The sequence below is a fragment of the Pangasianodon hypophthalmus genome, chromosome 1 (assembly GCF_027358585.1).
Source record: "Pangasianodon hypophthalmus isolate fPanHyp1 chromosome 1, fPanHyp1.pri, whole genome shotgun sequence".
NCBI classification, from domain to species: Eukaryota; Metazoa; Chordata; class Actinopteri; order Siluriformes; family Pangasiidae; genus Pangasianodon; species Pangasianodon hypophthalmus.
The window spans coordinates 14,584,044-14,610,395 of NC_069710.1; the positions used below are offsets into that span (position 1 = coordinate 14,584,044).

Sequence of the window (26,352 nt, forward strand, 5' to 3'; positions counted from 1 at the left end):
GCTTCGATTTGAGACGCACCCAGAAGATGCCGGCGCATGCGCAGTAGAGTTGCTTTCCCCCAGGCCAGAGCCTGTGCGCGTCTGTGTGTCTGATAATCCAGCGGGATTTTAGTGACTGTTGCGCACAAGAAACACATGATCCGATTAAGATCAGACTCTCCCTCACCTGCAAGGCCACTCAGATAAACCCCCGGCGCGGAAAAGACGCTCATTTCACGAATCCCGGTGTAATTTGGGCTGTTTGTGTTGTTCTGCTGTGTGAAGATGAGGCTGCCGGACTGCAGAAAGCGATGCGGGATGGATGGAGAGGATGGAGAAAAGGAGCTGGCTCTCCCTTTCAAAAACCCTTTTGTACACGAGTTGAGGTTTACACCGCTTCAGAAACTCAAGGTGAGCACTTCATGCTGTTTGTTGAGCTCTTCTGATCATGCATTTTCATGCAAAAGATGTGCAAAGCTGTGCATGCTGCTACATCACATCCATATTAGCCTGCAATACTACCTCATGCACGTGCACACAGCAACCTCTCTCTCTCTCTCTCTCTCTCTCTCTCTCTAGATAAAAAAAAATACATATTATAAATGTATCTTTTTAAAACTAGTGTTTTGTTTGCTTCACTTTCATTTATGTATTTGTTAAACTCCATACGCATTGGCACTGGTTTGCAATGTACACTTTTAATTCATGCGTTTTTATTTCTAGGTACGAAAAAAAAAATCAAGATTTTAGATTAAATAACGTTTACAACTAAAATAAAAAAGATGAGTTGCATTTGAGTTTATATAGCTACCTGAACGCTACAGGCACCGTTAAACAGGAGTTATAATAAGTTAATACTCTGTAAAAATGCTCCACGTTAATTTAGATGTGTATTTACATAAATGCAGTATATTGTTTAAAGCCAATATAAAATTATCCCATTATAACTAGATAAACTAGTTGCGTTTTAAACGCAACAGGTTTTTATTTTTATTGCTCTTCAGCTCTTTAGACTCGATGCTAACATCCACATTCTGGCTAATCTTAAGCTAAATGAAGTTAGCCAGTGTTCGCGAGTTCTTCCTTATAATCTCATTTTAATACATATCTGGTTTTTTTTAAGCGTTAAATCCTGCTTTAATGTCGTTGTAGAAAGTTTTTTACTGATTATATATTGTGTATTCCCCCCTCCCCCTCAGCTTTTTATTTCTGGTTACCGGTTTGACTCGGGGCCTTTTCTCACCGCCTCGGTTAGCTTACTGCTCTGCTAGCTAACGTTTGACTCTCTTTAAGCTCTTTAAGAGGATTTAACAGATAAAAAAATTCTGACTTCTTGCCAAAACAGGAACTTAAGGAAACGGGAAATGGAATTGTAGTCGGTTTGTTGTTCTGCTTTTAGGCTGAGGTTTTTGTTTGAGAAGGCGGGGATGGTGTTAGCTTTGCACAAATAACTAGCATCTCTGTGGATGTTGGGATGTTGGACTTCAAACATAACTAGAAAGACTGAATGGATGGAGAAACGGATGCTTTGTGGATGGAGAGACCGGTGGATGGCTTTGAAGTTGAAGAGATGGGCAGATGGAAGACCGAGGATGGAGAGATTGGTGGATAGATAGATTTGAGGATAGAGGGACGGGTAGGTAAGTGACGTTGAGGATGGAGAGATGGGCAGATGGATAGATTTGAGGATGGAGAGATCGGTGGATAGATTTGAGGATGGAGAGATTGGCGGATGGATAGCTGGGTGGATGGAGAGATTGGCGGATAGATTTGAGGATGGGATGGAGAGATTGGTGGATAGATTTGAGGATGGAGAGATTGGTGGATAGATTTGAGGATGGATAGCTGGGTGGATGGAGAGATTGGCGGATAGATTTGAGGATGGAGAGATTGGCGGATAGATTTGAGGATGGAGAGATTGGCGGATAGATTTGAGGATGGAGAGATTGGTGGATAGATTTGAGGATGGATAGCTGGGTGGATGGAGAGATTGGTGGATAGATTTGAGGATGGATAGATTGGCGGATGGATAGCTGGGTGGATGGAGAGATTGGTGGATAGATTTGAGGATGGAGAGATTGGTGGATAGATTTGAGGATGGATAGCTGGGTGGATGGAGAGATTGGCGGATAGATTTGAGGATGGAGAGATTGGCGGATAGATTTGAGGATGGAGAGATTGGTGGATAGATTTGAGGATGGATAGCTGGTTGGATGGAGAGATTGGTGGATAGATTTGAGGATGGATAGCTGGGTGGATGGAGAGATTGGTGGATAGCTTTGAGGATGGGTGGATAAGTGGCTTTGAGGATGGAGAGATTTGACGATGGAGAGATGAGCAGATGGATGATTTAGCTTTGAGGATGGTTAGTGTGACAGTTTTCTTCTTTCCTTCAATCTTTTCAGCTTTTTATTCTCCCCATCCTTCGTGCCACGTAAAGCCGTGTTTCATGTGGTGACGCAACGCAGCTTTTCATTCACGTCTCGCACATTACAGCAAACACAAAAGATCGAGGGCAGAGACAAAGCGAGGGATCAGCTTTCTAGGAACCTTTAATATTTCCGTCATGGGAAAGAAAGACGAGCTATTCATTTTAAAAAAAAAAAACAAAAAAAAAACAAGACTTCTGAAGCTTCACAGGAAAGTGTAAATACTCGTCTAAACACGCAGTGACGAAGAGTTAATTGCGAACGCTGGAGTCGGCTGAGTGGGGTGGAGCGATATGACAGAAATATCACGTCTCGATACGATACATGATGTATCACGATACATATACCTAGGTTTATTAACTAACTAAATAAATGAAATTTAAAAAAACTATGAAAAACTTTAATTTCTACAAAAATAAATTAAACAATTTTTAAATTGAAATTTTTAATAAATGCTAAAATATGTTAAAAAAAATTGCAACTTTTTATCAAACGATCTGCTTCAAATCAGAGTTTTTCGTTGCTATTAAAAAAAAGTTTGAGAAAGATTTTGCGATACCTGCGACATCTCAAAAGTGTATCGTGACGTAAATTATCACGTTGTTGTATCGTCATGCTGTCCAGCGCTGCAGCTGAATTCTGATTGGTCGGAAGGTTGTTGATTCATTTTCTAGAACAGCAGCTCTGAGAGTAGTACAGCTGCAAATCACAGATTGATCTTAACACGTTATCGTTTCTATAGCAACAGCTCATTCACAGGGACTCGTATGCATTTAAAGGATCGTTGATGTGGTGACGTTTTCTATGAAGAGATGTTTACTTAACGTTTATGGAAGGAGTCTCCAGTGTCAGCAAACAAGCTGTGTTTTTCTTATCATCTTATTAACTTGAAAAGGCTGGTGAGGGATAGCTGATTATAGCTGCGATAAGAAATTAAAACATTAAGCGTAACTATAAATGGGTAAAAATGCAACACTACTGTTTTGTTGGGAATTTATTAGCAAACCCAGGCTATATATTGTTTATAAGTTTTGTGATGTAATGTTTTTGAAGTATTGCCAACCCCTATTGTATATCCAGTGATGCGTTGTGATAGTGATCATACAACATTATGCAACACCGTCTGTAGCTTCAGGAGGAGTTTTTGTCCGTTTAGTGTTGCCAGATAGACAGAATCACTTTCACGAAAAGGTGATTCTGCTCACCGGAAATGGAGACATGTGAAAATCACCATGTCTCTTTGATGGAGGAGTCATTATTAAAGAAGTTATTGTGATTATATTGTGCTTTTAATATGGATTTGTGTCTGAAACCTGCCTCTGTCCACTCTGGAGCTGTGATTAGCTCTTAACAGACGGCTATCAGTAAGCTAGCAGCGTTATCTCCCAGATAAACATTGACTCAAGATAACGGCATGCCTTTAATGGTGCTTTAGTGATAAGCGTTTTAAATAAACACAGAGCTGTATTTAATAGAGAGACAAGCGTTTAGATTGGACTTGACTTTATTTTCCTATGTTCATTTTCTTTTCTTTTTTTTTTTTTGATTTTTAGTAAATTCTAAAAAAAGTTGTTTTTTTTTTTAATAATAACATTTTGTGGAAATTTTCCATCACTAGTGTGTTGTCGTTTCTCTGCTTTTCTTTTTTATTCTTTCCTTTTTTCTTTCATCCTCTCTTTTTTAAACAAATAATCATTATTATATATATATATCTTCTTTTCCTTGCTTTTCTTTTATGCTTCCTTCTTGTTCATCTTCTTTTACTTTTCGTTCTTTTTTTTAAATTTACTTATTCCTTATTTAATTATTCTTCTTTGCCATGGTTTTCTTTTCTTTTTTTTTTTTTTTTGCCAGTACTCTTTTTCTTCCCCTCTTTTTGTTTCATTCTTATAATGTATTTTATCATCTTTTCCCTGCTTTTCTTTTTTTGTTTTCTGTTCCTTTTGTTTTACTTTTTTCCTTTACCTTTTATTAAATTTTTACGTACTGTATTTGTATCTTTTCCATATGTTTTTTCTTATACATTTCTCTCTTTTTGTGTTCCATTAAATTACTTTTATAATCTATTCTGTATCTACTCTTTTCTTTTTTCTCTTTTCTTCTTTTCTTCCACCATTATTGTGTGAAAAGTGGGGAAATCTTTGCTCCTTATTTGCGTACGCTAGCTATTGGTTTAATATTTTGAGAAAAATCAGCTGAGTAATAATTTAACAAAACACTGAAGGACTTTCAGTCTGAAATGTTTCCTCAATTTTTTAGTTTTTCTACTGGCATTTTTTTTTTTTTAAAAAAGCAAACCTATATATTGTGGTGATATTTCCTAGAAATGTCTTTGAGAGTCATCATATTTATGTCGTTTTAAGACCTTAAGCATTCGCTTATTCACGCTTCAGCAGTAAGCTTGCCGAAGACCCACCTACTTCCTCAGCAAAGTGCAGTTTGGCAGTCACGTCACATGACCCGCCACAGACTTTTTCCTGCAGCCTTAAAGGTCTTGAAGACTGTGGCCAGAAAAGTGTCCAAAGGATATCTGATGCTTTGGGGCCTGGGGGCGGAGCCTCAGTGTCAGGAGACAGCCAGTAATAGTATTTCTGTTCATTTGTGATGCGTTTGTGCATCATTTGGGAGGTTTCGGGGGGGTTTTGAGATGTTTTGATGGGATTTTGAGATTTTTTGCTGTGATTTAGGGATTTGGGGACTTGGCTGTCTTTTGGGGCTTGGTGAATTTTGATATGTAGGTGAATCCACCTCAAATCAACAGATTTTAAAGAATGTTCCAGACTGACCATCACAGATTTTCTTCATACTTTTTGGAAATAATGTCACTATTCACAATAAATAGTGTGCCCAAAAAAAGCTTTAAAAAAGGGGTGTGGCCCTAATTTACTGTAAAAACAAGTGCCATAGAGAAAGATCTGTAACATTTATGCTCAATAATAGAAATTTTCAGGGATTGTTGTCTAGTGTAAGATGTTTTACCTTATAAAACAGAAGGCCCAGTGCTGCATATTTGCCAAATGTATGACCTGCTCAGGAAAAAAATACCACATTTCCCTGATTTGGCCCTCTACATCTCCAAACTAAAACCATCAGATCTTTCACATTTTTATATCTAGTACTCATGTTAGGGGTGTTTCTTTTTTTTTTTTTTTTTTTTTTTTTTTTTTTTTTTAAGGTGTATGTCTGAAAGAAATCAAACTTTCTGGATCACTCACACACATATTTTAAATGTATTGCTCGTGTATGACAAAATCTACCGTTCTTTAAACTTTTTCTAAAAATGTATTTGCAAAGTTGGTTTTAGTCGCAAATGCACAAAATATGAAGTTGGTACCTATATATAAATAATGTATAAATAATGAATTCAAAAGTAGTGTGTTGTACACTTTTATTTTAAAAGTACTGCTATATGAACAAAAGTGCATTAACATTTGGTTTGCAAACACTTTAAACAGATAAGATGCTTTTTACAGCAGTATTCTCTTTACATAGTAGCAGTTAAAAATTTGAATTTAAAATATTTCTTGTAAATCTCAACTTAAACATTAATGTAATCAAATTAAATATAAAACCAAAGCTATCTGCCACTGCCAGGGCATTAACATTTAGTCTAACGTTAAGAAAAACAAGTTACACTCAGAGCCCAGAGCCCCAATCATAACATTATAACACCTTCAGAGCAACAGCAAGTTAACATTTATAAATGAACATGTTCTGAACATGTCAGGGAAGAGATTTAAACTGAAAATGTCCATGTAAAAGTTCAGTACCTTTCTCCATTTTTCTGTTCCGGTTTTCCTGGTTCATGTGCGCGCTTCAGCAGTCTTAGGCCCACCCCAAATGCTCTCATTGGTTGAGATGCGTGATGACGCCCATCCCAAGCCAGTACTGATCAACATCCCACCCCTCTTGTGACCCATTGTTTGTCTGTATGTGTATTCAGAGCCAGTGAGCAACGGACTTTCGAAATAAAGTAGTAATTTAAAAAACTGCGTTAATGCACAATAAAATAATTGTCGGCGTTAATTAATTAGTGCGTTAACGCAATAATAACGCGTTAACTTGCCCAGCCCTTTATATATATATATATATATATATATATATATATATATATATATACACACTATATTACCAAAAGTATTCGGTCACCTGCCTTGACTCACATATGAACTTAAGTGCCATCCCATTCCTAACCCATAGGGTTCAATATGATGTCGGTCCACCTTTTGCAGCTATTACAGCTTCAACTCTTCTGGGAAGGCTGTCCACAAGGTTGAGGAGTGTGTTTTTATAGGAATTTTTGACCATTCTTCCAAAAGCGCATTGGTGAGGTCTCACACCGATGTTGGTCGAGAAGGCCTGGCTCTCAGTCTCCGCTCTAATTCATCCCAAAGGTGTTCTATCGGGTTCTGGTCAGGACTCTGTGCAGGTCAGTCAAGTTCCTCCACACCAGACTCTGTCATCCATGTCTTTATGGACCTTGCTTTGTGCACTGGTGCACAGTCATGTTGGAAGAGGAAGGGCCCGCCCCAAACTGTTCCCACAAGGTTGGGAGCATGGAATTGTCCAAATTGTTTTGGTATCCTGAAGCATTCAAAGTTCCTTTCACTGGAACTAAGGGGCCAAGCCCAACTCCTGAAAAACAACCCCACACCATAATTCCTCCTCCACCAAATTTCACACTCGGCACAATGCAGTCCGAAATGTACCGTTCTCCTGGCAACCTCCAAACCCAGACTCGTCCATCAGATTGCCAGATGGAAAAGCGTGATTCATCACTCCAGAGAACGCGTCTCCACTGCTCTAGAGTCCAGTGGCGGCGTGCTTTACACCACTGCATCCGACGCTTTGCATTGCACTTGGTGATGTGTGGCTTGGATGCAGCTGCTCGGCCACGGAAACCCATTCCATGAAGCTCTCTGCGTACTGTACTTGGGCTAATCTGAAGGTCACATGAAGTTTCGAGCTCTGTAGCAATTGACTGTGAAGAAAGTCGACGACCTCTTTGCACTATGCGCTTCAGCATCCGCTGACCCCTCTCCGTCAGTTTACGTGGCCTACCACTTCGTGGCTGAGTTGCTGTTGTTCCCAAACTCTTCCATTTTGTTATGATAAAGCTGACAGTTGACTGTGGAATATTTAGGAGCGAGGAAATTTCACGACTGGATTTGTTGCACAGGTGGCATCCTATGACAGTTCCACGCTGGAATTCACTAAGCTCCTGAGAGCGGCCCATTCTTTCACAAATGTTTGTAAAAACAGTCTGCATGCCTAAGTGCTTGATTTTATACACCTGTGGCCAGGCCAAGTGATTAGGACACCTGATTCTGATCATTTGGATGGGTGACCGAATACTTTTGGTAATATAGTGTATATATATATATATATATATATATATATATGAAAACATATATGAGCGTGTGTGTGTATATATATATGTATAGCAATTTCGGATGACTTAATGAGCCTACACACATTCATTACATGCCCAACTGATTGTGAATATTGGTGTGATGTAATAACGTGTGTGTATGTGTATACAGCTGGGCGTGATGACGTTGACCCTGTTCCCAGTGCGCCTCTTCTTCGCTGCGTTCATGATGCTGTTGGCGTGGCCCTTCGCCTTCATCGCCACCGTAGGACGCAATGAGACCAGCGTAGAGCATCAGTGCTTCTGGAGGAGGTGAACACACACACATGCGCGTGTATACAGTAACACGTACACGTACACATTGATTTCTACACCCATACACCCATACATCCATGACAATGACATCATACTCATTAAACATCAACATCTAAGACCTTTTTTCTTTTTATCACTTTATCTCGATTATTCTCTGGAATTCTCTGCTGCTGCTTTCACACTAGTTTTCTCTTTTTCCCCCCCTCCTTTTTCTGTTCTTTATTTTTTTTCTTATCAATTTTTCTTCCATCTTTATTCTGTGGATATCTGTTGCTGTGGTTATGCAATTTATTTATTTATTTTCCAGCCCCTTTTCTATGTTTTTGCTTTTAGTTTTTTTTTTTTTTTTTTTTTTTTTTTTTTTTTTTTTTTTTAAAACTTCCCCTTTTTCATTTTTTCTTTTTCAATCATCGTTCTGCCTACTGCTCTTGTCACACTAGCTTTCCTTCTTTCCTTTTTTCTTTTTGTTTCCTTTCATTGTCTTTTCTTTTTTGCCAGTTCCATTTTTTTTCTGTGTACACCTGGAGAGCAGGCGAGGGAACTGAACGAACATGAACATCCAGAGTAATTTGCATAAATGAAGTTAAAATTGTAGCCTAGAGCTGGACTTCATAACATTTTTTGACTTGCTGCGTATGTGTTAAGCGTGCTTTAGAAGTGTGTGTGGTTCATTGTTAAAGATTTAGATCTGCTGAACTTGCACTGAATTTGCATTTTGCACATGTGCACGTAGACACACACACACACACACACACACACACACACACACAGCATACTCATTAGCATTAGAGTCCCTCACGCATCTACAATAAGAATGCTCATCTCCATCCATGTTGTCTAGGCTCCATGCAGGTCACATGACACACACTCGTGTGACAGTTTTTTGTCCTCCTCAGGTTGGTGGATGTTGTCCTGCGCCTCATCATGCGGGCCATGTGGTTCGCAGGCGGCTTCCACTGGATCAGGGTCAAAGGTCGCCGTGCACTGCCCGCCCAGGCGCCCATCCTCACCCTCGCCCCACACTCGTCCTATTTCGACGCCATGCCTGTTACCATGACGATGGCCTCCATAGTCATGAAGGCTGAGAGCAAGGACATACCGCTGTGGGGGAGTGAGTATACACACACACACACACACACACACGTTGTAGTAAGAAGTATGTGAGACTCCTCTCTTCTATATAACCTGATGTAGATATGAGCTCACCTTATGATGTCACTAAATGCTTGAACCAATCACGTCTGATATGCAAATTAGAGGATGACAGAGTGTTAGATGGAAAGTTTTAGCCACAGAATCTGCGAACTTGGCTAATGTTATTGATGATCAGGTGGTTGTCATGGTTACGCTATATATGTGTTTCAGCAGCTTTGGTTGCTGTTATAAATAAATCAGTGAGAACATTTCTAATTTGCATATTCGTGTATATTCATATTATTGCATTTTAATGAGGGTGATGGTGTAGAGATGTTGCTCTGCTGTTTTTAGTCAGTTTTTGAGTCTCAAAAGGTGTGTATGATGTAACTGTGTGATTTAATTTTTTATTTTATCTTTTTCCCTCATTCTGTTTTGTTGTTTCCTTCAGCTCTGATTAAATACATCCGGCCAGTGTTCGTGTCGAGGTCGGATCAGGACTCGCGCCGCAAAACCGTAGAGGAGATCAAACGCAGGGCTCAGTCCGGAGGGGTGTGGCCTCAGGTAGAGTGACAGGTCTTTCACCCAGCCCACTTAAAGCATTAAATGTTCTTTTGCACACAGGCAGGATTTGTTAAATGTGATGGAGTATGAATTAAAAAAAAAAAAAGTAAATTGGTGTTTAATCTTCATTTTTGATTTTCTGATGGTCTTATGCAGATAATGATCTTTCCTGAGGGGACATGCACCAACAGGTCCTGTCTGATCACATTTAAACCAGGTGCGTGTGTGTGTGTGTGTGTGTGTGTGTGTGTGTGTGTGTGTGTGTGTGTGTTCATGTGTGTGCGTGCGTGTTTGCACTTCAGCTCATATACAACACATGCACACTTCCTTCCTCCTTTAACTGTAGGCTCTCCATTGACTTTCAAAACAAGCCACAAACACTGTTCACATAATGAAGATCAGCTTTTTTTTTTTTTTTTTTTTAAAGCAAGTGTCTGAGAATAGTGTACAATAGTACAATGTACAATAGTGTATATTAAGCTTAGTTTGGTGCTAACATATAAATACTGAGTGTTTGGCTGAAGTATGGTGACAAGGCAAAAGAAGAGAAATAAAAACTACAAAAACAAGTCATCGGGATGCCTCTGCCACCAACAAGTCTAGTCCTTCGTTTTCTTACTAATTGGTATGCCAGAAATACCCTTAAAATACACTTCAGACATAAAGGAAGCCATTGAGGAAAAGCTGTCTGATGACCTTGCTGTGACCTTGACCCTGTTTGGAGCGATTCCAAAATCAGGTCACTTCATCTGCTGGTTATGATCATGATTCCTTATAAATCCTACAAACATTCAACCACTTGTTCATGAGATATTGTGCTAATGAGAATCTCAGAGGGATGGCTGTACGGACAGAGGGACAACCAGAAACATAATTAAAATTGCTGACATAATTGCTTTGTTGGTGTGAGTTGGTTTAATTATAAGTTAGATGCGTAACACATTGTAGAAAAAAATATTGCTTTAAAGGATGGAATAAAGACTATACAGTGTCAACAAAAAAAAAAATATTTAGCTTCGCATTGATGAGCTGTTGGAGTATGTGAACAAAACAAATAGCTAACTAGCTTTAACATCAGGTAATAGACGTCACTGTCTGGCTTGTTTTGCACCAACAAAATTGTCATTGATATAAGCAAATTAGTAGCTTAATATTAAGCTAGCTTGGTATATGCAGTTACTTAGCTATTACAATATAAAGTAAATTATTAAATGTAATATTAAATAGTATTAATAGTAACGCACTGAAAACTACAGCAACGCTACAGGGACAATGTGTAAAATAGAAATAGCTGTTATTTTACTGTGGAGTATACACATATTGATGTTTTTATCGATATATATTTTTTTTGTTTTTCTTTTCTTCCACAGGTGCTTTTATTCCAGCAGTGCCTGTACAGCCGGTTGTTATTCGCTACCCCAATCCACTGGTAAAAAAAAAAAAACATTTTTAAAGCTATCACTTCTGCTGAGAACTTTGTGTTTTTTGTGACCTTTAGGGGTCCAATCACCAAAATAAATATAGATTAGAAATCAGAGAGCTGGAAAATTTTTTTTTTTTTAAACTGTATACTTATGTACTATTTGCTCAATTTTTTTTTAAATTCTTAAATTCAATGTACTGTACTTACATACTATTTTTCTTGAATGTACCTTGTACATACTATGTATGCTTCATACCCTGTTAGTACACACTCTTGCTTTGTTGATGAGAATTATGGATGTTTATCTCTTCAGGACACAATCACTTGGACTTGGCAAGGTCCCGGAGCGTGAGTACTGACTTTGTTTTATATATTAGCTGTTTAAAAATCGCTCCTGAACTCTAGTGTGTTTGTTTACTTGTTGCACGCTAATTCCAATTATATAGATTTGGGTGTTTGGGTCAAATTTTGTTCTCACACTGCAAAAGTCACATCTTTTCATTTAAAGTAAATATTTCTTACTGTGTCTATTTAAGACTGATTTTGGTGGGTGGGCATGGCTACGTGTGAGATGTAGCTGAGATCGTAGACGTCTACATGTTGGGCTCTTGAACACTAATCATTCTGCCGTGTTTCTTCTGCTTCTTCTTTTTTTTTTTTTTAATCTCAGGTTTACGATCCTGTGGCTCACCCTGTGCCAGCTCCATAATGATTTTGAGATTGAGGTGAGGATATACACACACACACACACACACACACACAGATGTTCTGATACTGCATAGTGTATGTGCGTTTTATCTGTTGAAAATTTGTGAATGTCGATCATGCTGTGGTGGTGGTGTTTCAGTTCCTCCCGATCTACACCCCCAGCGAGGAGGAGACGAGGAACCCACAGCTGTTTGCTCAGAATGTGCGCCGCATCATGGCCAAGTAAGACTTCCTGTGAGTGTATGAGTGTGTGAATGTGTGAGAGAGACAGATAAACAGTTCTACTAAATATAGTCACATGTGCAGGGCTCACATGGTTCTGTGTGTGTACTCAGAGTCTTGGAAGTATTTTTAGGTTCATTGACACTTTTTCCGTCCTCAGTGTGTGAGAGGTGAAGTGTGTTTTGTGTACTCTAAAAGGAAGTGTGCCTGACTGTGTTTGTATGTAAAGCTTGCGAGACACAATCTGGCAACCCCTGTAGGAATGCAGCGCAGTGGAGCGTGTACTGGTGCAGCACGCCACAGTTATAACCTTCAGAAAACACAAAGCAAACATGTACACTAAGATCTGTAGATTTACTTTAATAATGTAAAAAATGCAGGCATGATACCAAAGGTTAACTAGAAACATGTTTGTTCCTGTTCTTAGTTACGTTTTAACAGTTGTTCCCTCACTAGACTCTCTCTTTTCCCATCTATCTTGAAGTGAATAAGTTACCGAGAAACCTCAGTGTTAATTCCTCTGTCCTCAAGATGTCAGAAAACTTAGTTTTGTTTTTGTGCAGCAACATTTTTGACTATTCTCAATATAGAAATTCAGTCTGTGGTAGATTCTAAGTATACTGGGGTGTAAATGTAATGTGTGTGTGAACACATCTGAGGGAAATATTTATATTCCCTATTATTCTGTCTTATTTCCACGTTCTCCATATAAAAGCCCTAATGACTGCTAGCTAAAATGTTAGCTTCAGTGATTTTTTATTTTTTTTTTGGATGTTTCATAATGTCCCTGAACCCGTAACCCATGAATGTTAGGTTAGGAAGTGATGCTAAGCATATTTTTCAATCATACAGAGTATTTTCTTATTATTTTACCCACTCATCTGAGGTAAATGTTGTCTCGTTTCCACTGTCACTGTAGCCTTATATTGACCGCTGCTGTGATAAGATCAGCTCTAACTAGCTAAATTGTTAGCTTCAGTCATTAGCTAGCTCATCCTACTTGCCTAGCAACAGTGTCCTCACAGCCTAAGTGGGTGATTTTTTTTAATGTCAGAACATGTGACAGTTAGCAGTCGATGCTAAGTGTAATTACAGTGTAGAGTCTTATTTTAATAATTTGTCAACACATCTGAGGTAAATGTTCATGATTTTATCAAACACCTAACAACTCTTGATGTACATAGCTAAATCATTATGGTTAGTCTTTTTGCTAGCTTTAGCTTGACTTATTTTTCCACTTGTGACACAGTGTTTGGTAAGCGTTCATGCTAAATCTGTTTTCTTATCATTTTACCGACAAACCAGAGGTAAATGTTTAAGTTCTGGATGGTTCTGTGTTATTTGTAGCATTACTGTGCCTTCAGGTTATCTGTATATCTGAGTGCAAGCTAGCTACATTATGGCTTTATTAGTGAGTGATCAACACAATGTTGAAGTTCTGGATGGTTCTGTGTCTTTTTTTTTTTTTTTTTTTTTTTTTTTTTTTTAAACTGTTAATCTGCCTTCACATTGCATTAGATTTGATAGCTAACTAAATTATTAGCCTCAGTCATTTCCTGGGGGTGTTGCCTTCTTTTTTTTTTTTTTGCTACTTGTATGCTGTGTGTTTGAATTCCTGTGTGTGTGTGTGTGTGTGTGTGTGTGTGTGTGTGTGTTTGTAGGGCGCTGCAGGTCCCCGTGACTGATTACTCATTTGAGGATTGTCAGTTGGCCATGGCGGAGGGACAGCTCAGACTGCCAGTGGACACAAGTCTGCTCGAGTTTGCCCGACTCGTCCGGAGACTGGGGTGAGACACACACTCATTCTCACTCTCTCTCTCTCACAGACACACACACACACACACACACACACACACACACACACACCATCATCATCATCATCACTGACTCATGAGTCCAATTTGTTTAGGGAATTAAACACTCGGTGTTGTGGAAGTTCATATGACTGAGTGGTGTAATGAAGCAGAGTTAATTTACAACCCAATAACCCAATGTCCCGAAGTGTTGTATTCCTCTTATACCACCCCATTTTGCCACACAACGTACATGTTCATCCGTATATTGTTGCAGTTTATGTTGTGGAAAATCCATGAAACAAGTTAGTTCCTTTTGTGTGCTTGCATTATAGCAACTATAAACAGTCGTTCCCTCACCAGCCTCTTTTTTTCCCCCTCTCAAAAAGAAAACAAAAAGCACAAACTTGTCCTTTTGTTCCGGAGAAACCCCAAAGCGTAAACTCCTCTCTCCTGAAGATGTCGGAAAACTGAGTCACAGCTTTACCTGTAACTCTTTCCATAGATGTTAAATAAACATTGTCTCACAGAAAACCTTACCGTACCAACGATTTTTGTAATGCGTTAATGTGGGGCGTCTGCCATACACGTCCCTGTGAAGGAGCTGTTGCTATAGAAACGATAACGTATCAGAATGAGCGCATTAATATAAACATCAGATAGAGTACACTATAAAGGGTAGAATTTATGTAGTAAACTATATTCTTACAGAAAATTCTAATAAGTTACTGTTAATTCATGCTTTTTAATGTTTATTTAAAATTTTGGTACATAATGTTTAAAAAACATGGGAAGTTAAATAATTTGGAGTAAGTCTCCAAAACACTGCTCTACCTGGTACACTGATCCGTGTGTGTGTGTGTTCAGGCTGAAGCGGGAGAACGGTGAGATTGAGGATTATAGTCGGAGGGCGAGGGAGCTGCAGGGAATAAAGCAGAACGCAGAGCAGTTCGCTCACTTCCTGGCTCAGCCGCTGTCCGATGTGCTGCAGGACATGTTCGCCCTGTTCGACGAGGTGGGGACCTTCATTATTCACTCTTTTCATCTGCATTTAGTCATCTGTGTGTTATAATAGCGTTCATTTCAGCGACGTCTCAGTCGTCTGCTGTCACTGGGTGAACAGCAATCTAGTTCAGATCTGTTCAAGACAAAATGGCGTCGAGATGTTCATGCATCGGTAAATGCTAATCTTTCTGTCGTTTTGTTTATATAACAAAAAGTGCTACTTATTTTTATTTCAACAAACGTGCGATTTATTTTACTTATATAAAAAGCAATTCTCTATTTGTATTTATATTATATTCATTTAAATAAAACATGCTTTAAATTTCATTACATTAAACAAAAGTGCTATTTTTTAATTTACACAAATAAAAACACTTTATTTCTGTCTACAAATACAAGCTTTTTCTTGTATACAAACATGCTGTTTTATTTTGTTTGTATACAAATAACACACCTTTTGTTATTAATGCAAGTAACATGAGATTTTATAAAACTTTTATACAAATAGGATGTGCTATATATGTGTATATATGTGTGTATCTATAATCACTTTATTTTATTAAAATAAATTTAAGCTGTACTTATTTAATTTATCCAAATAAAAGGCAGTATTCATTTTTATTAATGCAAATAAAAAATGCTGAACAAGAAATCACGCAAAACATTTATGTAAACAAATAAAAAAAGGACTTTATTTTGTTTACAAATACATTTTTAGATAGATAGATAGATAGATATACTTTATTGATCCCATGAGGGAAATTCTTGTGTTACAGCAGCATGGTCAGTAGCAAGATACAACACATACACACACAAAATATAATATATAAAATACAACAAGTTAAATTAAATATAGTAGTGCAGATATGGAACACCGTTGTAGATTTAACCAGATTTACATCAGTATTTACATAAGTACACTTGTGAAAACTGGTAGTGAATAATGATGAATCTGAAGAACCTTGAGAATGTAGAATATAATGACAGCTTTCTAAATGATAGCTTTCTTGTAGTAGTGTAATGTGGAAGTGTTATCATCTGTCACACACAGGTGAGCTGTTGTACAATGTTATCGCGAATGGTAAGAATGAACTCCTGTAACGTTCTCTGTGACAACGAATTTGAATGAGTCTTTTGGAGAATGAGCTCCGCTGACTCTGTAGTGTGTTGTAGAGTGGATGAGACGGATTGTCCATGATGGAGAGCAGTTTGTTCAGTGACCTCCTGTTCCTCACTGACTCAGATGTCTCCAGTTTGTGTCCAATGATAGATCCAGCCTTGCGAATAAGCTTGTTAATCCTGCTGGTATCCCTGGCACTGATGCTGCCCCCCCAGCAGAAAATGGCACTCGCCACCACAGACTGGTAGAAGATCTCCAGCATCTTGTTGCATACATTGAAATCAGAAAATAGTGACTGCTCATTCCCTTCTTGTACACAGCATCAGTGTTGGTCCTCCAGTCCAGTCTGTCATTTAAGTGTACACCCAAATACTTGTAGTTAACAATTCTAACATCCTCACCCATGATGGTTAAGGGCTTAGTCAAAGTTTTAGTCCTCCTAAAGTCCACCACCATCTCCTTGGTCTTTAATTTGCATTTTATTATGTATACAAACATGCATGCGTGCATTTTTTTTATTTATACAAAAAACATGCAAAGTGTATCATATACATATAAGTGCAGTTTATTTTTTAATGCAAATTAAAACACTGTTTATTTATACGACTAAAAAGCAGTAATTGTTTTTAACACAAAAAAAGTGCTATACAAATGAACCATGTTTGTATTCATACAGTGTTTGTTATGAATTATATAAATTAAATGCACAAATATTTCTAATCACTAATGATGTAGTGAGAAATAGTAGACTTTTAGTAGACTTCCTGTCAGATCTCCATCCTACTAACCTTTAAATAAAATAAAATGAATTTCATAACAGTGCATTTGGTAACGTTTTTGCCGTCGCTCCCCCTCTTTGGATTTATTAAACAGACATGAGGGCTGTTTTTTTCTCCCAGCTCTCAGAATAAGATCAAAGTGATGGACAGTATTGTTTTCTGCTTTTGCCTCATTGCATATAAAAGAGAGTTTTCAAGCATGTTCATTTATTTTCAGAGACCGTTTTGAAAATAACCAGGCAGTGTATTTTGGTGCGCTGTTTGCACAGTGTAATTTTCCATGTGTTTCTTTGTTGATTTTTAACGTCATGTTTTTGTCTCGCAGCATGATGAGGGTTTGATGGATGTGCGCGAGTTTGTCATTGCCTTCTCCGTAGTGTGCAGGCCCGCCAAAACGCTGGAGACTATCAAGCTTGCCTTCACGGTGTGTTAGGTTTTCCTGCTACATTTTCTCAACATGCAGTTGATAACAATAGTAGCATTGTGATTATAAAGAAATTGTATAGTCAACTGTATACACATTTTGGCCAGACAGGCCATGCCCACTAGAGACAAAATATAGTGACATCATTTCCCCTTGTTGATTTCGGGCCCAGATGTTCCAGACGGAGCAGGAGGGAGGAGTAACGGAGGAAGAGCTGGAGTGTATCCTGCACACCGCTCTGGGTGTGACGGAGCTCCGGGTGTCGCGACTCTTCCGCGCCATCGACGTGGCAAACAGAGGAAAAGTGACGTTCGGTAAGAAAACAGGAGGCGTCATGGCTTCAGTTTCAGCCGTGTGTATTGCCTGTAATGTGAGATGTGTATTTTTGCAGGGGCTGTAACTTTGCAAGTTAGTGCCAAATCTAAGTGGGCAGAGCTAAAATGTCCTAATTGAGAGTTTATACAGATTCGTGCCAATTTGCTAGCTAGCGTGCTGAATAGCTAGGTTTATATAGTAATGAAATTGAGTCAGCCATCAAATAGAAATGAAAGAAATGCTACAAAAAACAATTAAATTGCGATAACGTGGTTATTTTGTAGCTGTGCTACTCCTGGTATTACAGTCAAGTTTTAAGACGGTACACAATCATAACTATTATAAAACCTTTGGGTGGAAATTAGCATTAAATGCTAATTTAGAAATAAATGCTGTTTGGAGTCTTGAAGATTCTCAGTATACATGCAGCTATAATATTTGATCAACGTTAATTCAAGTTGTAGTAAAATAACATTGTTTTTCTTTTTTTCACATAAATGAAGATCAACGAACTTTTGGATTAATTATAGCATGTGTCTTGTGTTTTTGCCAGTGATAATTATATAAATAGAAAAATGCATAACCTACCAAATGTTGAACCATGTTTTTCTTTTAAATGCAGCGCTTATTAGCATAAAATAGCTGGAAAAAAAAGTTTTTCCTTTTGCCAAATTGTGCTCTATTACCCCTTATAACCAACCATACCTTTACAAATAAAGCTCTAAACAGTAGAACGGTTACTTAAAAACATTTAGAAGTATAATATTTGCGATTTTTTTTTTTTTCCCCGTTAAAACTTTGACAGAGATGTTCAGGAGTTTTGCCGAGCAGCAGCCTGATTTCGCTGAGGAGTTTCTGTACGCCGAGAACACGGGCTTCTTCAGCAACTTCCTGTCCTCTGGCGTCGTCTCGAACGGCTTCTGCCCCGACTTCTCCCCCAGCGAGCGCCAGAAGAAGGTCAACTGAAGAATGTCGGGTCCTGGACAGAAAGACGAAAAAGAGCCAGTGCGTGAAAACACAACGTTTACTCATGACACTTACATTCTTTTATTACTAATTCTTCCTGATTCCTTTCCACCCCCCCCCCCCCCCCCCCCCCCCAATTCTCCCCTTTTTCACTTATCCAAACCTCTTCTGATGGAAGGATTACGATTTTTTTATGTCAGACAACCAATGAAAAGGTTGAGGCGGGATTTGAGACAACAAGTTCTCTTAAGAATTAAAACGTGTTGAAATTTAGAAAAGATCCAGGAACAGAGAAATATCAAAAATTAAATATATTCATTTTTTAGCCAGTAGCTAAAATTTTTGTAGTAAACGCATTTTGATGTTAATTATCACAATTATGTATTGTTAAATTTTTTTGAGAACTTTTGTAGCTAGCATTTTAGCTAGTTCTTGCAAGCAACAAATCCAAATCCTTTCTGCCTTGAGAAGAGCTTTGGTTTTTTTTTATTTGTTTGTTTATTAAAACTCTTCCATGAGCTTCTCTTTCCTCTTTTTTTTTTTTTGTTTTGATCTGTTTGTTTGTTTTAAAGCAAAAGGGACCGTGTTTCTGAGAGCCGAGCGATGCTGATTTCCAATCACAATTTACTTGAAATCCAAGCACTTGTTTAGTTTTCACGTTTGAAATGCTGGAACTGAGAATAGAACAAAAAATTCTAGGTAGAAAAGTCAAATCACACATTTTTAAAAAATATATATGGAACTGTAGATGCCTTTCTTTAGTGTGCATGAGTTTAATGCTTGCTGTCACAGTATTATCACAGACTGTTTTTTTTTCTCTCGGGTCTGAAAGCACCGGTGATTAAAATCTGATTTTTATCAGATCTGAGGTGCAAAATGATCCGACTGGTCTGATTTCAAATGAGCCTGTCTGATTTTTACTGTTATTTCTAGATTAAATTTGTTTTTGAAGCTCAGGGTTTTGGTCCGAGGTTCAGATTTGTGGGCGTGTCCCTTGCACATCTCCAAATGACGAATTTTTGACTATGAACTTGTGTGAACATTAGTTTCATATCACGATGATATCTAATATTGTCACGATGTTGTACTAAAAACAGATGCATGTTCTCATTGTCACTGTTTTCTCAGTTGAGTACAGAATAGCGGTAATATTAATAAGCGTCTAATCACATATCAGCACATACCTACCTAAGAACTATTGAAAATAACCCACAACCAATAATAACCAACAAATACCAAAAAAAGCTATCTAGGTTATCAGCTCTTTTTACAAATTAATGGTGAAAAAGTGTAAAACTATAATATAGCGCCTCAAAAGTTTACTGTATTAAATTTCCCGATGATTCGATAATTTTAGCCTCTTTTGTTTTTGTTTAAGCGATGTTCAATTTTCACCTGTCTTTTATTTTTATTGTATGTTGTATATAAAAAAATAAACAGATGAATATTAGAATATTACGTAAATTTAGTAAATGAATAAATGTATACATTAGCTAGCCTGTTTTTCAAGGCTTTTTTTACTTACTATATTTTTGGCTATGTAAAGACGCTGACAGCCATGAGACAAACATCTGCATAGGTTTCCTTTAATTCTCCTAGTTTATATATATATATATATATATATATATATATATATATATATATATATATATATATATTACACACACACATATATTGACTGAAAATGTCGTAACGGGAGAGTTTATCACGATACGCAGCAGCATGAGCTGTACCAGTATTGTAGCCTTTAAATACAAGATCGTGATAATATCATGAAACCGTGATAAATTATCGTGATAGGAAAGTAAAATATTGGCACACATCTTCATGTTGCAGTGTGTGTGAGTGGGACCGGAAAAACGTACACAAATCGTAATTTGTTTTTGTTGTAATGTCAGAGTCCACTGTTCAACCTTTTTGTGGTAAAGTTGGAGACCAAAAAACATTTCACATTAGGTGTTTTTATTTTTATTTTGTTTATTTATTTATTTTTTGACTTTGTGGAAAGCAAATTTAACCCAGAAATGCTGCGTGCCTCTGGAACAATATTCAGAAGTTTTGATTTATGATTTGAAACACAGGGGCTACTAGCAAATTGAGCTAAAGCTAATGCTTAAACTCCCTTTCAGAGCTAACTTTCTTTTAATCATGCTTTATTATAACAATAATAATAATAATAATAATAATAATAATAATAATAATAATAATAATAATAATTACAATATCATCTCAAGAATTCACGTAAAGATTCCTCCCCGCCCAATAAAAACACTAACTTGAAAACATTTAATTAAGAAATAAACAATCTATGACACAATTATCATTACAGAATTATTATTTTATTTAATTTTTTTTTATTAAAGATAAATTGTCCATGATTATCTGAGTGTGAGTTTAGTTTTCATTCACAGCTGCTACATTTTTGGTCTTTTTACTGCTAATTTTTGGTGCTTTAAAAAAAAAATTAGAAAGTGATGAACAATGTGAATTTTAATCCTGAGCAGCATAACTGCCCAAAAATCACCACGTTCTCTCTCTCTGTCCATTTCTGCTCAGTTTTTTGCTTCCCCCTTTTTTTTATTTTTTTTTTATTTTTAAAAAGGCATGCGAATGCTGTTGTGTTTTGTTTTTTGGACCAGGAACTTCAAAGAATAGACTAGTTCTGACTTTCTCACAATGTGAAATTAAATGGGGGTTATTTTATACTTTTTTTTTTGTTTCGTTTTGTTTAAAGTGCTGCATTATTGTAAAAGGTGTCCTGTTGTCACTGTTGCTGTGTTTTTCTGAAGGGAACATTACAGATCTGTACGTTTTTATAGATTTGAACAATCATACTGTATTTGTTTATTTTGCTATTGAAACAAAGTGGCTAAAATGATAGTATACCTTTTTATGTCACTGAAGTGATGTTTCTTAGAGGTTTTTTTTTTTTTTTTTCCGGACCATATAAACCTTTTGTTTTATACAAATTTGCCATTGCGCATGAATTAAAGTAGGAATGCGTGCTGATAATTGATCATGCGATGTACCACAGCGCTCAACTCCAACTTTTTATAGACAACCGCGTCAGGGCGGCTTTTTCTATTTGAGTCCGTTATTTGGGACAAATTTCAAGATGGCAATCGGATCATTTATTTCAGAAAAAGAAAGAACTCTCACTCAGACTGAGGAATTATTTATAAATGTACAGCAACTTAAGGTTTTTTTTTTTTTTTTTTTCAAACATGTTATTGTGATGTAACTCACAATCTAAATATTGAATAAAAGTTATGGTTTTAATTATTATTATTATTATTATTACTTGGAAATTTTATGATGACTGATTCACATCAAAGCTTAAATATCCATTTGAAGGAGGAGGTTGCCTATGTAGGCAATATTTTTGAGCAAATTTTGCTTCTCTGAGATAAAAGTTCCTCCTATTTTTAACTATATTGTGATTATATACATTTTCTTATTATATATTTTTTTAATTTTACTTCTAGAAACCACCCTGCTGGAGAGCAGGATTATGAGATTGCCTTCGTGGAAATGTCCCAGCATGAGGATCGCTATATCTGCCTTATTACTTTTCTCCCTTTTTTCACGATAACGATATTGTGCAGGTGTGAATATCGCAATATATCGTATAAATAATTATTGATAAACACTTTTGTGAAATTTGGAAGTTTATTTCTACTGCCATGGAGATGTGAGATCTGATTGTACCACTGATGGAAGTTGTGTTTTATTCCTTAATAATGCAGACAATGATTTATTATTATTATTATTATTATTATTATTATTATTATTCCTACTACTATACGATTGTGGTTATTTTTAGTCAAATCAGGTACCACAAGCATCGGTTTCTTTTTTTCCCCAGTAATAAAGTGAATGTATAGACAATCCGTCACTCCAGTTCGTCCTCGACGTGTTTTTTTTTTTCTCTTCCAAACGTATGACAGGACGGAAACTTAGCTTGCGGAAAACTGACGCTCGTCATTGACCCTCGTCATTCTTTTGTGCACTTTAGACTTTTTAACTTTGTTTCTTTTTGTTCTCTTCATTCCTCTGACTGGAAAGAAGTGTGTGATAGTGTGTGTTGAAGGTTGCCAGTGTGAAGACCGTGGTAATCCCCCACTCCCCTTACAAGAGGATGTTATGATTTTGAGTTAGCTACATCCCGTATCGTATTTTTACCGTATTTTATTTAATACTCCATTTTATAGAGTGATGGAAGCTAACAGTAGGTTCATCTCTTGGCGGAATTACTGTAATTATGAATTTCTGACTTGGGCAAAGATATGACTGCTTTTAACAAGTCGGAAATTTGTTTTTGCATTTTTGTCAATCTCTTATTTTTCTGAAAGATTCATGACATCACTTTACAATCAATCAAACCAAAAAGCCGGAAGTAACATGGAAGTGTGTAACGTATAAAACGTGACATTTAACTTGTATTAAAACATGCGTAAATAAAATAGTGAGTTTAGCTTACTATATAAGTTAGTTAAACATATTGTGGGGTTGTACTTTTCTATGGTAACGTACAACCCCACAACATCTTTCTGAATCGAGTCTGCAAGACGGTCTTATAATAACCATAATTCCGGTGCAACGTGAAATATGTAGCTGCTTCTATGGCGTTCATTTTTATGTTAATGTTTAATAGTCAGTTATTTTTAATTGCTGCCATTTTTTCCACATTTACCAAAAGATGATTGAATAAATCAACAAAATTACTAAGAAATAGAAATAAAACATTGTAGATTTGTCTGTGGTGCTGTTGGCTAGCTATCTGCATTTAGCCGACTGCATAAGCCAGCCAGTTTATTTGATTGCACGATGATAAAAAAATAGCGAGTTTAAAATGTGGTATAATGTTTTGGGAATCGCCACCGTCCTCACACGGCTACCTGTAAAGCATAGAATGAGATTTTGTACAGTTTTCTGAACATATTTGTGGAATGTTTTACAAATATTACAAAATCGTCTTCACTGCCAATTTTGTCATGTGACAGATGAACAGATTATCGCTGTAGAAACCGATCAAAGTCCATGAGATGATCAGGGCCCGGAGCCCTGAGGGACACGCACTGCCTGTTTTTTTTTTTACTCTTGTGAACTCCAGACTGAGAGTTCCGAGTGGCTTCCGTCCAATCATTTCTGTAGTTTCCTGAGAGCTGAAGACGAGGGACAGACCCTGTCTCTCTGATGGCTCCGACTTACTTTTTTTTTTTTTTTTTAAAAAGTGAAATGTTTCCACGTGTCTTGTTTTGACTGCCATGTAATGACTTATCATTCCAACCCTTAAATAAAAAAAAGTTCACAACAAAGGTTGTCTGGCTTCTTGTTTATGAAGGAAAGCATGTGTGATGCTGGTTTAAAAAAAAAAAAGAATTAACTGTCATTATACACTTGATTGGGAACAAGCAGATAAGAACCCCTTGTACTCACTTCTTCGTGGTGTGGATTCCACAAGGTGTTAGGAGAGATTCTGGTCCATGTTGACATGACTGCAATGCAACATTGCTGCATGAAACCATTTTGAGAAGACTTTGTGACCAGGCACATTATCATCCTAGAAGTAGACGTTAGAAGATGGGTAAATTTTGGCCATGCAGGGATGAATGTGTTCAGCAACGATACTCAGATAAACTGTGGGATTCAAACGATCATCGATTGGTATTAAGGGTTTGTGAAGACAACATTCCCACACAATTCCCCACACTATCTCCACCAGCCTGAATTATTGACACCAAAATCTGACGCTGTCATCTGCATGTAGCAGTACAAATCGTGACTGGAACCTGATGAGGGCTTGGGTTGTAAGCCATCTGCCTAAGCATTTGGTGTGTTGTGCATTCTGAGATGCTCTTCTGTGCACCATGGGTGTAAAGAGTGGTTATTTGAATTACTGTATAATTCCTGACAGCTTGAACTACACTGGCCATTCTCAACAACAAGGTGCCCACAGAACTGCCACTCATCATTCTTGTCTGGCACCAACAACCATGCCATGGTCAAAGTCACCAAGATCATGGAATTTTTTTTTTTTTTTTTTTCCCTGATGTTTGATGTGAGCATTATCTGATGCTCTTGACCTGCATGATTTAATGCATTTTTCTGCTCCTGTCACGTGATTGGCTGATTGGATTACTGCCTGAATGAGCAGTGTTCTGTATGGCTGGTAAGTGTGTTTGTAATAAACACGACTACTCTTAGTGCATCCCTGTAGAACCCCTCAAAGGGTTCTTTATTTTCTCCTTTTGGGTTTATTTTTTCCTTTTGAAAATTTTCTCCTTTTCCCTTTCAGGAAAGGTCTGAAGCAGAACCCCTTTTGACACAGAACTTTCAGCCATTGAAAGAACATTTTTCTAAGAGTGTAAGTATACATCAGACCAATGGTGCCATCTGCTGTTGAGGAGGTGTGTGTTAGACATTAACTTTGCTTTGAGGATGGTGCTTGTATGCTGAGACCCAGTCAATATGCACAGCGTTAACTGGAGACATCTTCACTTTGACTTGGACTTCGCTCTGGAACAGGAGTTTGCCAAGGTCCTGGAGGGGGAAGCGGTGAAGACAGGAAGTGTCAGGTGGGAGTGCACGTCAGCATACAGCTGCATTTAGAACACAGCCACTTGCGCACTTTTCACATCAAGTCGGAATTACATCCTCTACAAACTTCTGACTTGTTTTAAAAAAAAAAAAATCATGTCATAATTACAGCAGTTATGAATTTGTAAAATCTTGTAAAATTTGGAAAATAAAAGCCTGTAAAAGCTAGTCAGTTGTGTCAGAATTATGGCAATTAGAATTTTTTGCCTTGTAAAAAATTATTTGTGTGTTTGTGCGTGTGTGTCTGTGTGTGTTTTATAGGCCACAGTGGACACACTACTCCACTTGGTAAAAATGATTAAATAATAAATAATTTAATAATAATACAATTAATATATATTGAATATCATCCAAAACCCGAAAACTTTTTAAAAGCTATAATAAATAAATGTATTTTTTAAGTACGTTTTACTAAAATGTGTGTAGAAATAAAATGTTTTGGGTTATATATATATATATATATATATATATATATATATATATATATATATATATATATATATATATATATATATACACTGCCTGGCCAAAAAAAAGGTCGCTGTTTGGGTTTAAATAAGCAAATGCTTAAGAGCCTATGACTGGATCATTACTGCAGTGATTAATATGTTTCAGCTGGCAACAGTTCTTTTAACCTTAACTGATGCAGTGTGTAGCTTCTCATTTCTTACACAACCATGGCAGATTACGTATCCCATGGTAGTGGAAAAGATGTTACTGAAGGGGAAAATTGTGCGGCAATAAAATGAAGTCAGCTGAGCACCTGAATGTACTGAATGACCAGGTTATCCCGTCAATGGACTTTTTCTTCCCTGACGGCACAGGCATATTCCAGGATGAAAATGCTAAGATTCATCAGGCTTAACTTGTGAAAGAGTCATTCAGGGAGCATGAGGAATCATTTTCACACATGAATTGGCCACCACAGAGTGGTGACCTGACCTTAAACCCATTGAAAGTCTTTGGGATGTGCTGGAGAAGACTTTACAGAGTGGTTAGACTCTCCTGTCCTCAATGCAAAATCTAAATCCAAAAATTAATGCGACTCTGGATGGAAATAAATGTTGTGAAGTAGCATAAGGTTGTTGAAACAATGCCAGGACGAATGCGTGCCGTAATCAAAACTAAATGCAGTGCAACAAAATATTAGTGTGCGTGACAGCAGTGTGTGTGTGTGTGTGTGTATATATATAAATAATAAAATA

At 37.2% G+C, this 26,352-nt stretch overlaps 1 protein-coding gene across 2 annotated transcripts; it reads left to right on the forward strand.

The window, feature by feature from the left end:
* LOC113534115 (lysophosphatidylcholine acyltransferase 1) lies at positions 1–24,672 on the forward strand. Of its 2 annotated transcripts, XM_053236889.1 has the most exons (15): positions 1–390; positions 7,952–8,091; positions 8,991–9,205; positions 9,680–9,792; positions 9,949–10,009; positions 11,163–11,221; positions 11,529–11,563; positions 11,886–11,940; positions 12,063–12,145; positions 13,807–13,932; positions 14,806–14,953; positions 17,168–17,266; positions 17,439–17,580; positions 18,387–18,586; positions 22,033–24,672. In XM_053236889.1, the coding sequence occupies exons 1-14, from the start codon at positions 265–267 to the stop codon at positions 18,545–18,547; spliced, it is 1,563 nt and encodes a 520-aa protein (XP_053092864.1). In that variant the 5' UTR covers positions 1–264; the 3' UTR covers positions 18,548–18,586; positions 22,033–24,672. The 2 variants fall into 2 exon arrangements, with proteins under 2 accessions (XP_053092864.1, XP_034162960.1); XM_034307069.2 differs by lacking the exon at positions 22,033–24,672 and having other exon boundaries at positions 18,387–18,676.
* The last annotated feature ends 1,680 nt before the right edge of the window (positions 24,673–26,352 follow it).

Bases quoted from the DNA above. Each gene is read 5' to 3' on its own strand.
- LOC113534115 (XM_053236889.1), top strand. From the start codon at position 265: ATGAGGCTGCCGGACTGCAGAAAGCGATGCGGGATGGATGGAGAGGAT. The intron at 9,206-9,679 runs GTGAGTATACAC...TGTTTCCTTCAG, and splicing joins GGACATACCGCTGTGGGGGA to CTCTGATTAAATACATCCGG. The intron at 10,010-11,162 runs GTGCGTGTGTGT...TTTCTTCCACAG, and splicing joins TCTGATCACATTTAAACCAG to GTGCTTTTATTCCAGCAGTG.